This window comes from Neopelma chrysocephalum, unplaced genomic scaffold (genome assembly GCF_003984885.1).
Source record: "Neopelma chrysocephalum unplaced genomic scaffold, ASM398488v2 Primary Assembly neopelma1_42, whole genome shotgun sequence".
NCBI lineage: Eukaryota > Metazoa > Chordata > Aves > Passeriformes > Pipridae > Neopelma > Neopelma chrysocephalum.
Window position 1 is genome coordinate 9054665 of NW_020897700.1, and position 13154 is coordinate 9067818.

A 13154-nucleotide genomic window follows, 5' to 3' on the forward strand; every position below is an offset into this window, starting at 1 on the left:
TATTTAAAATGGTATCTAACTTATCAGATCTGTTAGAAAAAGCTCAATCTGTAATTTTAAAAATTCTTTTGAAAGTAGATAAAGGTACTGTTCAGATTTAACTTAGCAAGTAACCCTTGCTGTCAGAATTATTCATGCCTAATAAGATCTGAATAGAAGGAAACATTCTGTCTCATTCCATTTGTATGTTTAGTTTTGTTTCTTACTGGTATGTCTTCCCATTGCTGGCTCTTCACAAGTTCATAAGAAGGTTCTGTTAAATCGAATTTTGGAACAGGGAAACCAGGAATGGCATTGTGCAGATGGAAGCCGAATGTCACCAGCCAGCTGTTAACATCTGAAAGAGAATTATTAAAAGGAAAAAAGAGAGAAAAATATTAGAATTGTCCTATATTTTTCAACCATACCATTTTTACATGGAATAGCTTTTGGCATAGTTGATTTTCTTTCGAAAAATGAAAATTATTCAATGGTCTTTGTTTTGATACGTATGGATTTAGATTTGTGGTACAGCTAGAATAGCAAGCCTATAAAGGACACTTGCAGTTCTAAACTTACAAGAAAACATCTGTTCTATGTGAGTTTCATGAGGCTCAGTTGAAAGCATTGCAGGGTTCAGCAATTCTGAAGGCCTCAGTGACTTCCAGAACAATTATAAGAGCACAATTAAAAGGAGACTTCCTTCTAATACAGCCTAAACTGACTGGGATTTTGTGGTCAGGCTAAACATGCTTTATGTCGCACCTTCATCACCAGTACTTTAAAATGAAGCAAAAAAAAAAAAGTACTGCAGGGCACATCCTGTCCTTTTGGTATATAAGTATTATTGTAATGTCTTCAAATTACCCCTGAAACAGCACCTATATGGTCAATTACCTTTTAAATGATTTGGCAGATATTTTATGTTGATTCAAGAGAAATCTCCCCCTCTTCAAGATGAAGTTGGACCGATGAAATTAAAAGCTAATGAAATGTATTACAGTTGCATCAGTAAGCAGACAGGATACTAAATTAGCATTAGATAACATTATTTATAATACATTTTATGTTCTGTTGAAAATAAATAAATTAGGGATGCCAATAATTAGTTACCAATTGTTTGGCAAGAATGAGCACTCTGCCTTGTTTCTGTCTTCCGACCCTATCTTTCACAAATACTAAGCTTAGAGGTTGGCAGAGTACTCCTTACCAAGTCTAGTAATTTTTTGTTAAGAAAACTCCAAATAAGTGGAAAAAGAAAGCAAATTTTTCCAAATGTTAAAAGAACAAAAAATATTTATTTAAAAATAATTTCTAACATTTTCAAATAAGTGCTAATGCCTCATGAGGCTCTGCATCTAAAACCGCTAATCAGCCAAATTACTAATTGTAATTATAACCTTATATAAGCAGTGTGTGTCTGTATTTCATATATCAGAGATGTTAAGAAAAGAACTAAAACTGTATTTTGAGGGCAATTTCTGAACTAGGTGCATAATTTTCAATGCCACAAAGAATCTGATTGCAACTGCATCCCCTACAGCACATGCTGCTAAAAGAGGACAGATCCAAAGTTCTGTTATTATCCTTACTCCCAGGCAGCCTATTAGTAACCAATTTAATAGCTGCTGTTTGTTAAATTAATGCAAACCCACTTGATTCCCAGGATGCTCTTCTGAGTGGTAGTCTCACAGCTCTTAAGTAAGTGGGGCTGAGCCCTTCCTGTCTGTGTAAAATATTTTGGATTCTTTACATCTATTTCATCTATAAATACGAAAAATCACATGTATCTAAGCCATACATTTAAAAAAAAATTCTGGTGATGTGCAATTAGATTTTTGGTATGTAGAATAATGGAGAACACTGCACATCACTAACTCTAGAACCACAAAAAGTATGTAGATTTCCTAAGAAGTCAAATTTACAAGAAGTGGCACCTCAGCACCTGCAGCTGGCAGTGTACTCATTACTTTGTGTTGTCCCTGGAGCTTGTTGGGCTTTGTGCTGGCTCTGGAGCTTACTGGGCAACTTACATTAGCAGCCTTGCAAAAGCCTACCGTGGAAAATATCAACCAACTTCCAGTGAATATGTTCTGTGATGTTAATGAGCTTAAAAAGTCACAGAAGGACCCTGCTTGCCCTTGCTACCTTACAGTCTCACTGCCTCTAAATTGCAGGTCTATAGGTCCAGCATCCCCAAGCTGCAGTCCAGTAACCTTCTCTTACCTGTGATATAATCCTTCACATCGTGTATTTTACTGGCTGGGTTGTTATTTCTAAACATGTACAAATTAAAAGGAGCTGGATCCTTCCCAATTCTCTTCCAGATTTCAATATCAGGTGTTGTCCACCGGCCTGCCAGTATGTCATAATCTCTTTCTCCAAAGTGGACTAGTTTGGTCAGTGGGTCATACAGGCCTCCGTGGAATCCGATTACTAGCTGGAAGTCAAGGTTGGAGTCAAAATAGATCTCTCCATAAGCAGTGTATTGAATTTGTTTAAGCATGAGACCATTGCTACTGAAAACTGCCAGTGGTGTCCCTGTATTGTCTGATGCAATGTAAAATTCGTCTCCACTGCTAATTTCCATGGCAAAAAGGTGTCCTTGCAGATCATAGTAAAGAGATGTGATTTCAGAACTTGAGTGGTTATATACATGGGTTATCCTGGTTGGATAAGTAAGATCTGCATAAAAAAACTGGAGATGCTGTCCCAGGCTAGTTTTACTGGAAACCCGTCGTCCAAGTCCATCGTAACGGTAAATCACTGTCCACCCACTGCCTTTGCTATAAACTCGAGTAAGAAGGCCCTTTGAACTGTATTCAAAGATCTCAGTACCCCTCTGACGCAGAAATCCATCTTCGTCTAATCTGTACTGAACATCACCCAGTCGAGTTATTCTGTCTCTCAGATCATAGCGAAGTGGCGTCAAACGGGCACTGCTGCTGGGGTTGAGCAAGTGGAGGTTGCCATTCAGGTCATAGTTGTATCGCCACATTATTTTTTCATTCAGATAAACTGTCTGGAGCTGGCCATCTACATCATATTCGTAAGCATATTTTGTGGTGTTGGCAAATGGCCCAATCTTAATCTCTCTTTTTGTCACTCGTCCCATGTTATCATATTGAATCGTAATCCAATACATTAATGACCGAAATATTTCATACTGAATTTCCTTGATGCGGCCATGTGCATCAAAGTGTTTCGTGTATGTCATTACAGCTGTCGAAATGATCTGGTTAATATCATAATATATAACTCCAAATTTTCCAAATTGTTCAACTTTGCCAGAGATATCATCAAACTGGTAGAGATCAATAGGCAATGGAGTTTCATTGATGACACCTTGCATGCTAGTCACTCTGAAGCTATTGTCATAGCTGTAGTCAAATCGGGCATTTACCATTCCGTCTTCGCTAAAGCGGAAAATCTGTCTGTCAATCAATGGGCCAATTTGTCTGTATCTAATGGTGCAGATAAAACCATCGCTTTGGAGGTTTACTGTTTTCAGGACTCCTGCTGTCTCATCATAAGTAAAACTAACTCTTGTACTATCATATAAAATTTCTGAGAGCTTGGTCTGCCGTCTGTACTTGTATAATACTCTTCGGCTTGTCCCCAGGAAAGCAGTTTGAAGGAGCTGCCCTTCTTCATTGTAGTCCATTATAACAGAAGCATTACTTTCTGGGGGGTTGTATATATTCCGGTAATAGCCAATGGAGCGGATAGTCTGCATGGTATGACGAGCAACACTGGGCATGGTGACAGCAGAAAGCCGATCCAACAAATCATATTCAAAGATATACTGCCGTTGGCTATGAAGCAGAAGAACCATTGACTGAAAATTAAGAACAGATTTTTACCATGTGACAAATGGTGCAGTATCTCCCCTCCCACCATATACCGATACTATTTCTTCATGAAGATGTGACATTCCCACTTGAGAAAATTATCTCCTCTTTAATTGAGTTATCCTTGACCTTACATGTTGTTAACATCTCCCTGCCTAATTTACTTGTATGCTTAATTGTAAGGGGTTCTGTAATTAGTAGTTCCACATTCATAATTTGCTACTTGTTATGACTGTATCACTCTTTTATCAAGCACTCACAGCTAAACAGCAGATTGTCAATGGATTCAGATAAGTCATGTTTAATATGGGAAGAAGTAAAACTGTCTTAGAGCCATTAACTCACAAGGAGAACAACATATGGAAGATACAATTTCTTCCCTACAATTAAGAGATGATTTTGAAGAATTTGAATAGCCTGAGATCTCTGAATGCTGTGTTCTTGTTCTGTAAGCTTTTGAGACAGGCAAAACCATTGTTTCATTATTTTTATCAAAAGGAGGTACATGGAATTATTCTGACATTTTTCTGATGTATGACTATTATGTATCATAGGTCTTGATTAAGTTATGTTCGCAGTAATTAATAAACAGTATTTGCTGAGCAACAGCTTCAACAGAAATATATGTAAACCCCAGAAAGAAATGGATTTTCTTTCCACATAGCAGACATGAGATCTCAGAAGGGTGATTTTCACAGATATTTCTAGGAGGAGAGCTATCATTGAGCAATTTATATATAGTGAAGATTCCTTATATTTTGCCTATAGCTTATTTTGATGCTACAACATATAGCAAGTACAAATTGATAGCTGTATCTATTTAGAAACAAGAGCTTTTCTTGGTAGTGAAAAAAACAAACTCACAACAATAAAGCATTTGCAAACAAATTATTTTCAGCTGTACTGAATTGCAGATAGTCCCTGTACCTTATTTTAAGTGTTAAGATAAAAGGTAAATACAGATGCTTCTTGTTAGTTAGTGGCCTAAATAATTTAAAACCACATCAATTCCTAGCAATTAGCTACAGCATGATTACATATCTGTGGAACGAAACATTCCCCTTGGAATCACATGGTGATACTTAGAATAATTGAAATGTACTTCTACTACCTATTTTGGCTTTGTAAGCAGCAGTGAGATGCTGCAGAATTTCAGCAGATTCCAAGCATTTTTTAAAACCTGAGTGTTCTTTACCTTTTCCAAATACGTGTAACTCCAAGTTTTCCCATCAGCAAACACTCTAGACACTATCCTTCCCTGTCCATCATACTCTATTTTTTCACTAGTCGTCCCTCGCTGTATGCTGCCTATTTGACCTGTGGATGAATAGGTAACATTGACAGCCATCAGCTTGCTGCTCGGTAGCCACAGCGTGGGGTGCCCTGACGTGTCGTAGGCAATCCTCAGCAGAAATTTACGGTGGTCATCGTAGATCTTTTCTGTCTTTGTGGTTCGATCAAAGTCAACTGAAAGGAGGTTTCTGCCATTAACCTTTTTAAAGCAAACAAAATGACACAATAAATCATGCTGTTCAAACCCTGGCCACCTGTAATTCCCACAAAGCTAACTATCTTTAAATACCATTTACAGTGATTGATTTGCTGTATGCATAAATTGTTTTAGTGACTTCTTGATATAAATGTAAGCTACTATATTAGTATCTACTTTAGAAGGTCTGATTATATGAAGAGATGGCTCAGAATTTGTTGCAATGTGTTCTTGCTTGATGCTTAGTCAACTGTTAAGAAAATAATGAGAGATGTGCACTGAAAACTTCTGTAACAAATGGGGCCATTTCAATGAACAAACTCATCTTTTGTAGGCAGTGCAAAGTATATATAGCAAATTATTGTCAAAATATATTCCTAGCAACCGCTTTTCCATTTCATAACAATCACGCTAGAAAGAATTGAATCCCAATTCTTCACAGGAAGTATTTTTCAAAATGGTAAATACAAAATTAAGATCTTCAAAAGCATGTTAATTCTTCAAATTAAGGTTAACCAGTTTTTAGAACCCCTTCTGGATCAAATGGAAGTTTAACTCAGTATAACATCCACTGCTGAAACGTATTTATGAGGCTGAAAGCCTTAGTACAGGATTATGTCTTTCTCCTAGTTAACTGACCACTTAAAGCCATAAATAACAGGAAGACTACTGAACCACTGAAAAACAGTTATAAATGCTTTGAAGTTTGTAACTATTTTGATTTGAAATCTGATATGATTTGAAATTAAAGCCTTAGCCTGGATACATTTATGCTGAAAACCTTATAAACTACAGTGGTGGACAGTGATTTCTATGAAATACTTTTACATTGAAATCTCTCCTTCTCTCCCCCTTTTTAGTGTTTTAAATATGCCAATTTTCGGTTTCATTGAATCAGCTCTCATTTTTGAATTTATGAAAGGAAAATGTCTGGTTTTCTTTTCCTATGTCAGTATCTTTGCATTTCTACATTTTCCTCATCACTGAACTGTGGTTTAGTTCTTCAACAGGCCTTGAAGATTTCTTTGTTAATCTGTAAACCATTTCTGTATCTGCTGTGTCTTTTTAAAGTTATTCCAGGTGGGGTGAAACACTGATAACTGAGATTTTTCAACACTGTATTTTGCTAACATATAGGAAGTAGGGGAGAAATGGGCATAAAACTATGTGTATTAAGAATTTTTTTAAAACTCATTTTCAAGTACTTGACACATATATTACAAAGAAGTGATGAAAGATGGCTAAATAACAGTCAGAAACAAACAAGAGAAAAGATATCCTGACTAAAGAAATTGCTGGAGGATTTTTGCATTTTTCAGGGCTGCATGTTCAAAACTCCATATATCATGGATGTTGGTACTTACACTCTGAGGCTGATAAGCTTCTAAAAGATCAATATAAATTAGATTTATTGATATAAAAGGTATTAAAGTGTTGGTGACAGGTCATAGGCAAATATGAAAAAAAATCCTACAAATGCTCAGTTTTGTTCATTTATGTTCATTTGTCTATTTATGTGCATTACCTTTCTCTTTTATAATATGAAAACACTGACGTGAGAGGAATCTGCACTGTCAATTTAGGGAAAAAATCATATTTTCATTTAAATCTTCTAAGTAAATAACACAAAGTCTAGCAGATGCAGAATAGCTACTTTACCTATTTAATCAGCCATCAAATATTATTTAAATATAATCTGAAAAATTAATGCTACAAGACTGATTCTAGAAGTAAGTTAAACTTATGCTATGAAATATTCCCACTGAACTCCTTTTTGTATTTTTTTTACTTTTTTATTCTCAAGTAGTTTTTATTTAAATTTTCCAACATCTAATATTAGCTCATTTATTTAAATTCATTGTTAAATTTTCTTTTTCTCTGGCTTTTATTTCTCAGTGTCTCCCACACATGCCTGAACTCATCTCTGCATCTCCCTGCCTGTTTTGCTTCTCTGATTTTTTCCTTCCCTTTCTCTCCATCTCCTCTTCCTTATTTTACATTTAATTATGATTTTTATTAATTTTCTTTTCTATCTCTTGGGCTTAGACACTGAAGTGAAAATGGGCACTTCTGATTTCTGAACTGGCAAGGAAGAAGGCAGACTTCCAGGTAACTGTGGTTAATTTCTTGGCTAAGCACATCCTTCCGGTGTAAACAGCAACAAAGTACTTAATCCGGCTGTCTCACTGCCCTAGCTGCTAAATGGGATAATAACATCCCTTGCTTTCCCCCGTTCCCATCTGTCTGGTCTGTGTAACGGCAGGATATGAGGGGGAAAAAAAGGAAATGTCTTTTGCTCCAGTCAGTTTTATGATTTCAGACTTTGCTGACAGAGCTCTTGCATTCAGACACGCAAGCTTTTGGTGAAATTTTGGCTGTGCTTGCATAATCTCATAATACAGATGGCAATTAGAAAAACAACGAGTTTTGGTGATATAGCTTCTTTCATTGGGCAATATGGAGCTGGAATAACATATCAGCTAAAACACTGCCTTCAACTGAAGTGCTTCTTAACAACAGCTCTGCTACCAAAATGCTTTTACAGCAAGACTTGAACATTTTTATTGTGTCTGAGACAACCTCACTCCAAATATATTTGAAACCTCTGGGTTCCATTATGATAAAAATTGTCCTTGGGGAAATTTTCAGTGAAGAACACTTAATGACACAAAACTGAGTCTTTTGACAGTCCCTACCTACTGTCCTGCTACATTTCAGTAATTTAGGTCTCCATCTATCCTGCTTTGCTTTAACTCCTGTTTTTCTTTCTAGTGAGAAGCATGAAATCTGTCTGTGATTCCTCTGTTAGGAGTAGGAAAATATTGCTGTGCCTTACAGAGAGATTCAAGAGGTAATGTGAAAGAGCATGTCAGCTCTCAGCAGGAGGCAGAGCAAACTCTTCTTGTGAGCTCCCTTGTTTGTGTTACCTGTCTACTCTGGGTGCATCCCTTGAGACAGAGTTCATATGAGTTCTTTTATTTGAGACCTTTGTGAGACCCTCAATAAAAAGGCCCTAAAAAGGCTCTTTCATACAGAGGACCAGGACCTTTGCCTAAGACTGGCCTACAGACCAAACTCACGGGTCCAGGGACAAAACTAGCTTATCAAACAATAACAAAACAAGTCTGAACAAAGGCAAGATTGACAGAGACTGTTGAGTTAAGGGAGGGTGACATAATTACTAATTAATTTCTTTAGAAAGTCTACAAGTAGTAGGTAGAACTAATGCAAGATAAAAAAGCAAGAGAGTACTTGAGAATGTACTTTGTAATGTTAGATACTGAATATACATAACACAGTGGAAGTGTCACAAGTACATTTATTTGCAATGCATTTTGTCACTGGTTTTTGTCTTCGTTTGTCTTCTTTGCAGCCAAATGTTAGTGACATATCTGTCTGTAGATGGAAATGATGAGCTCCATAAGTTATTCCTGTTCTTCTTTCTGTTGTTTTCTTTTTCTACTTTCCTACATCCCCCCACCTACCCCCCAGTGACATTTCAGTAATATCTTCCCATGGAAATCAATTTCACAAAAGCTTCCTTTTTATTTTCCATTGCTGACAAGTTTCTTTCCTTTTTTTTGAGGCATTTGTCTCTTACTAGCCCATGTTGTCCAGCTGCCCTACTTCTCCCGTTTGTATATACACTTTTAATTACTAATTTTAATTACTACTTTTAAATTACTACTATATTACTCTAATCTGTAATCTTTCATTTTCCCGTCCATCTTGTTAAATCTTTCCCTTTGCTCTGATATTCCTTTTTTTCGGTGTTAACTCTTCCAAGTTAAAGTTGCCCATGACATTTCTTTTACCTCCTCTGCACTTGAATCCCAAAATTCAGATTTTAGAACTACACTCATGGTGATTTGTTTCACTGCCAAAACCAAATGCCATTGGTATGGTTATTTTGTTTTCTCTTGGGCTGCTTTCACAAATGAATTGGCAGGTGTATTATACCACTGTGCTATGTAATGACATGCCTATGAGCCAGAATCACAAGGATGATCTCCAGAAGCATGGCATCCTTTTCCTCTTTCTTATCCATGTAAGACAGCTGCCACAGGTGGGTACTAATATGCTGTTCTTAAGCAGCAGTTTCTGAGCATAATCGTTCTTCCTTCTTGGAAAAAAAATCCATTCTTCTTTTAGAGAAAGTGGTAAGAAGAATATAATCTGCATGACAGCATCCCCTCATTTCTTGTCCCAGTGGAAGATATAAAATATTTTAAGATTTCAAATGGCAAGAAGTCAAGGGGTCTGAAATTACTTACCTTCATTTGATACACTGCCTAGGCCTTATTTTAAAGAACTTATTTCAGTTCTAATAGTAAGTCAGACCTCTGATGTGATCTCAAAATGGTCTCCTGGCAACATCATTTTAAATGCTTAATCTATGTTGTCTTTACCAAATGGCTGTCATAAATCATTGTTTGTTTCCTACTTGTATTTCACTCACTATATAGGAAAAAGAAATGCCAACAAAATGGTAAAGACATATGTTAGAGGAATATGCCATACACATGCGCACACAGTTAAACCCTTTCTACCATAAATAACTATTAGAACAATTTTCATTTAAAGTAAAAGAAGAAATAAAATCCAGGGTTTGTGCTAACTTATGGTAGAATAATTTAGAACAGGATTCAAAATTGGTTCAGTTAATTTAGTACCAGAAACAAAAACAGTTTCTGTGAAGGAAAGTGAAGGAAACAGTGAAGGAAAGCAGAAAATTATTCTTTTTACCCATTCCAGGCTAAACCCAACAGTTTAAATTCCACAGAAAAGAGCAATTAATAAGTAAAACCAGGCAATAAATGAAGTAATAAAAACAAGTACTTCCAGATCTTCAGTCAGCTTGTCTATGGTAAATATTCTGTGGTTGTTGGATGGCAGTACCTACAGGAATGTATTTACATTTCCTTATTCCTTAATGAGAATGCAGTAGATACCATGCATGCTTGCATGCTTACCCTAAGTTTTCGGCCAAACACATTGACTTTTCCCTGGGTTTGCTCTTTTCGGAATCGCCACTCCACTAGGTTCTGCCCGTTCTCCCCTGGGAGAGTCATGTTTCTCTTTGCCATGGTCGGGTTGGCAGTGCCAGCCAGCACGTGTGGCTCTGTCTGGTAGTGTGAATCCAGGCCGCTGGCATACAGGATTCTCAGGGAGCCATCATAACCAATCTGGTAGCTATTTCTTAACTGATCTGGAAAGGCCAAAAAGAGAATTATAGGTTACCTCCCTGGGTTAAGACTCTGCCTTTGTTATGCAGTATGTTCATGTAACATCTTGACCTCACATAACTGACCCAATGGTAATTAATAAACAGCCAGGGTGAGATTGTTAAGAATATCTGTATCACATAGGAGCACAAATGCCTTTAGGACCTATCATCAAAGTTACTTAAAACACTTAAAGAAACTCCATCCTCACAGTATATTCTTCAGACTGGCACAAAACTTTTTCTGTTGTTTCATTAGGCATATTTGGCCTAATCGTGAGCATATATGACTACTCACTTTTGCAAGGATGTGGTTGCTGGGACGTCACATGCTATTTTAAAGCTAAAATCTCACTTCAAGCTATTTCTGTGCCTGTTTCCCTTTCAATCCATCTCTTCTTTCTAAGATTCCTTTTTAATACGAAGTGGGTATTCTCACTACTTTCCAGCTGTTAACAAGAGCTATTTGGTTAGAAAACTTACTTAATTCTACTTTTGTCGCAACTACTCTTTCCCTGAACAGTTCTTTCTATAAACGTGTAAAAATGTGTATGTATCACTTCTTCCTTCAAACAGTATGCTCCTAAAGTTTCACTTCTATTTGGAGCTGCTTGTACCATAAGAAAACCATTTTCAGGTCAGTAACTGCTGAGAAATCTTTTGTTTACAGTACCTTGAACCATGGTATAGAAAGAATCTATTGACGACAAATTGGAAGTGATGCTGACATCTTCCTCTCTGCTGGATGACTCAATGTCCACTGTAATGGCCCTTTCCATTTCCCCATGAAGATTAGTGACGACTCCAGTCGGGAACGTAACGTTTGTTAGACGGCCCTCGCTATCGTAGCTAAAAAAAAAAAACAACCCAGGAAAAAAAAAGTCCAGAAATGATACATAGCTGGAACAAATTGTTTTCACTTACAAGTAAAATGAACAAAAATACTAGCTACTCATATTGTTAAGGCACTTTTGCTTTTTTTTTGTGCATGGGATAGGCACAGCAAAGACTTCAAACGTGCTTTGAAGTAGTCAAAAGACTGCTTAACATACAGCAGCCTCAATGGTGATAGCAAGAGCAAACAGATGGATCTTCATCTCTGCATATTATTCTTTGAAGTGTGACCAGATCCTGCTGCACATCTAATTCACCATTTCAAAGGAAGCATATTTACTGGTGCTAAATTCTGTAGCATTGTGTACACAGTCCCTATTACTGGACTAGATTTTGCTGTTCTTGTAGAAGTCCTCAAAATTTTTTGTAAAAAGGGTATCTCAATAAGAGTGTCTCTTGGGTCTTTCCTATTCAATGATTATGCAGACCAACTGTCCTGTTCCTGAGTGCTTAACATCCCTCGTATTACTAAGACACAGAATCTGGAGTGATATTTAGTCTACTTAAACTGCTCATAGCTGGAAACCAGAACAGCTAGCATCTATAGCTTGTTAACTGCCTGTGGATCATAGTTTGAGAATTGTGACACGAACCATGTGGGAGGTGTTTTTTTTTTTTTTTCTGGCCCTACTGACATTTAATTAAACCAACAGCTGTACATCCATTTAATATGAATAGGTAGATAAAATTTCTCTAATTGAAGTAGATCTATGACATCTAAACTATGTCTTTTCTTATGCTGTGTTAGGTATACTCCATTGGTACATGACCGGAGACCGTGCTCACATCCAAACATGCATTGTGGTCACAGTGTAAAGAGAGGTAAACCATTACGACAGCTTCTTGGTCATAAAACTTGTCTTTAAGATTAGCTCTTCCAGTACTACAGTTTTAATTCATCAGCCTAGGTGTTCAGCTGAAGCTCCTTGTTTGGAAATACAGCCTGCCTGTAGCTGCAACAGAGAGAAACAAGTATCCAAAGGATGATTCCATGCCCACATATGACCTGTTTGCCCTCAGGAGTTTTCCATCCCTCTCCTGTGACCATGTAGTGAGAAGCTGAAGGAAGCCTTAGCCTCTTAAAGTAACTAGAACGTGACCCTGCAGGTCCTCACAGCACGCTAGACATTTCATGCTGACAATTAGCATCAAAATGACTCCTTCTGGGAAAGAAAAGCAAAACCAAAAAAAGCCCCCCAAAAGCCTCAAGCATATCACTGAGGCTACAGAAACTCTTTTTCTTAAATTGAGAGAATTAATCCCCAACAGTTTTAACCCACACCACACTTTCTCTGAACAGCATAAGTACTGCACAGCACTGCTGTAACTGAAAGGATTAGGTTAAGAAATGTTTTTTTCCAGTTTGCCTGCTCTGTAGATTTGACAGCTTTTTGCACACAGTCATTTCCATCCTTTTAACACAGTTGATTTCCTTTGTTTATGTAAGACTTTCACTTAGCAACAGGGAAAAGAAAAGAATGTTTAAAGATCAGAAAGCATACTGCAAGCCAGGGAAGTCAAGTGGGGAAACTTATTTTTTGAAGTTAAGTACATTTCAAGATAATGGGTTTTCTTTCAGTGTGTTTCTAGCCCTAATTGTGGCTCTTTCGCACATACTAGACTTGGCAAGCCGAGATACTGCATTTATTCAGGAGACCAAAACAAATGTACCGATGTTACTTGTGCATGAATGAGCCTGCTAGCCTATTCATGACCT

General features: G+C 37.1%; 1 protein-coding gene across 10 annotated transcripts in view; it reads right to left on the minus strand.

Annotated features, from left to right (window-relative positions):
- The window catches only part of TENM3 (teneurin transmembrane protein 3), a 1346985-nt gene that overhangs the window by 7306 nt on the left and 1326525 nt on the right, over nt 1–13154 (minus strand). For all 10 annotated transcript variants that reach the window (XM_027676660.1, XM_027676662.1, XM_027676663.1 and 7 more), the window contains 5 exons: nt 11217–11392; nt 10293–10528; nt 5026–5322; nt 2206–3817; nt 207–337 (listed from right to left, as the gene is read on the minus strand). In XM_027676660.1, coding sequence (XP_027532461.1) covers nt 207–337; nt 2206–3817; nt 5026–5322; nt 10293–10528; nt 11217–11392 — 2452 coding nt within the window. The remainder of the gene's footprint in view (nt 1–206; nt 338–2205; nt 3818–5025; nt 5323–10292; nt 10529–11216; nt 11393–13154) is intronic.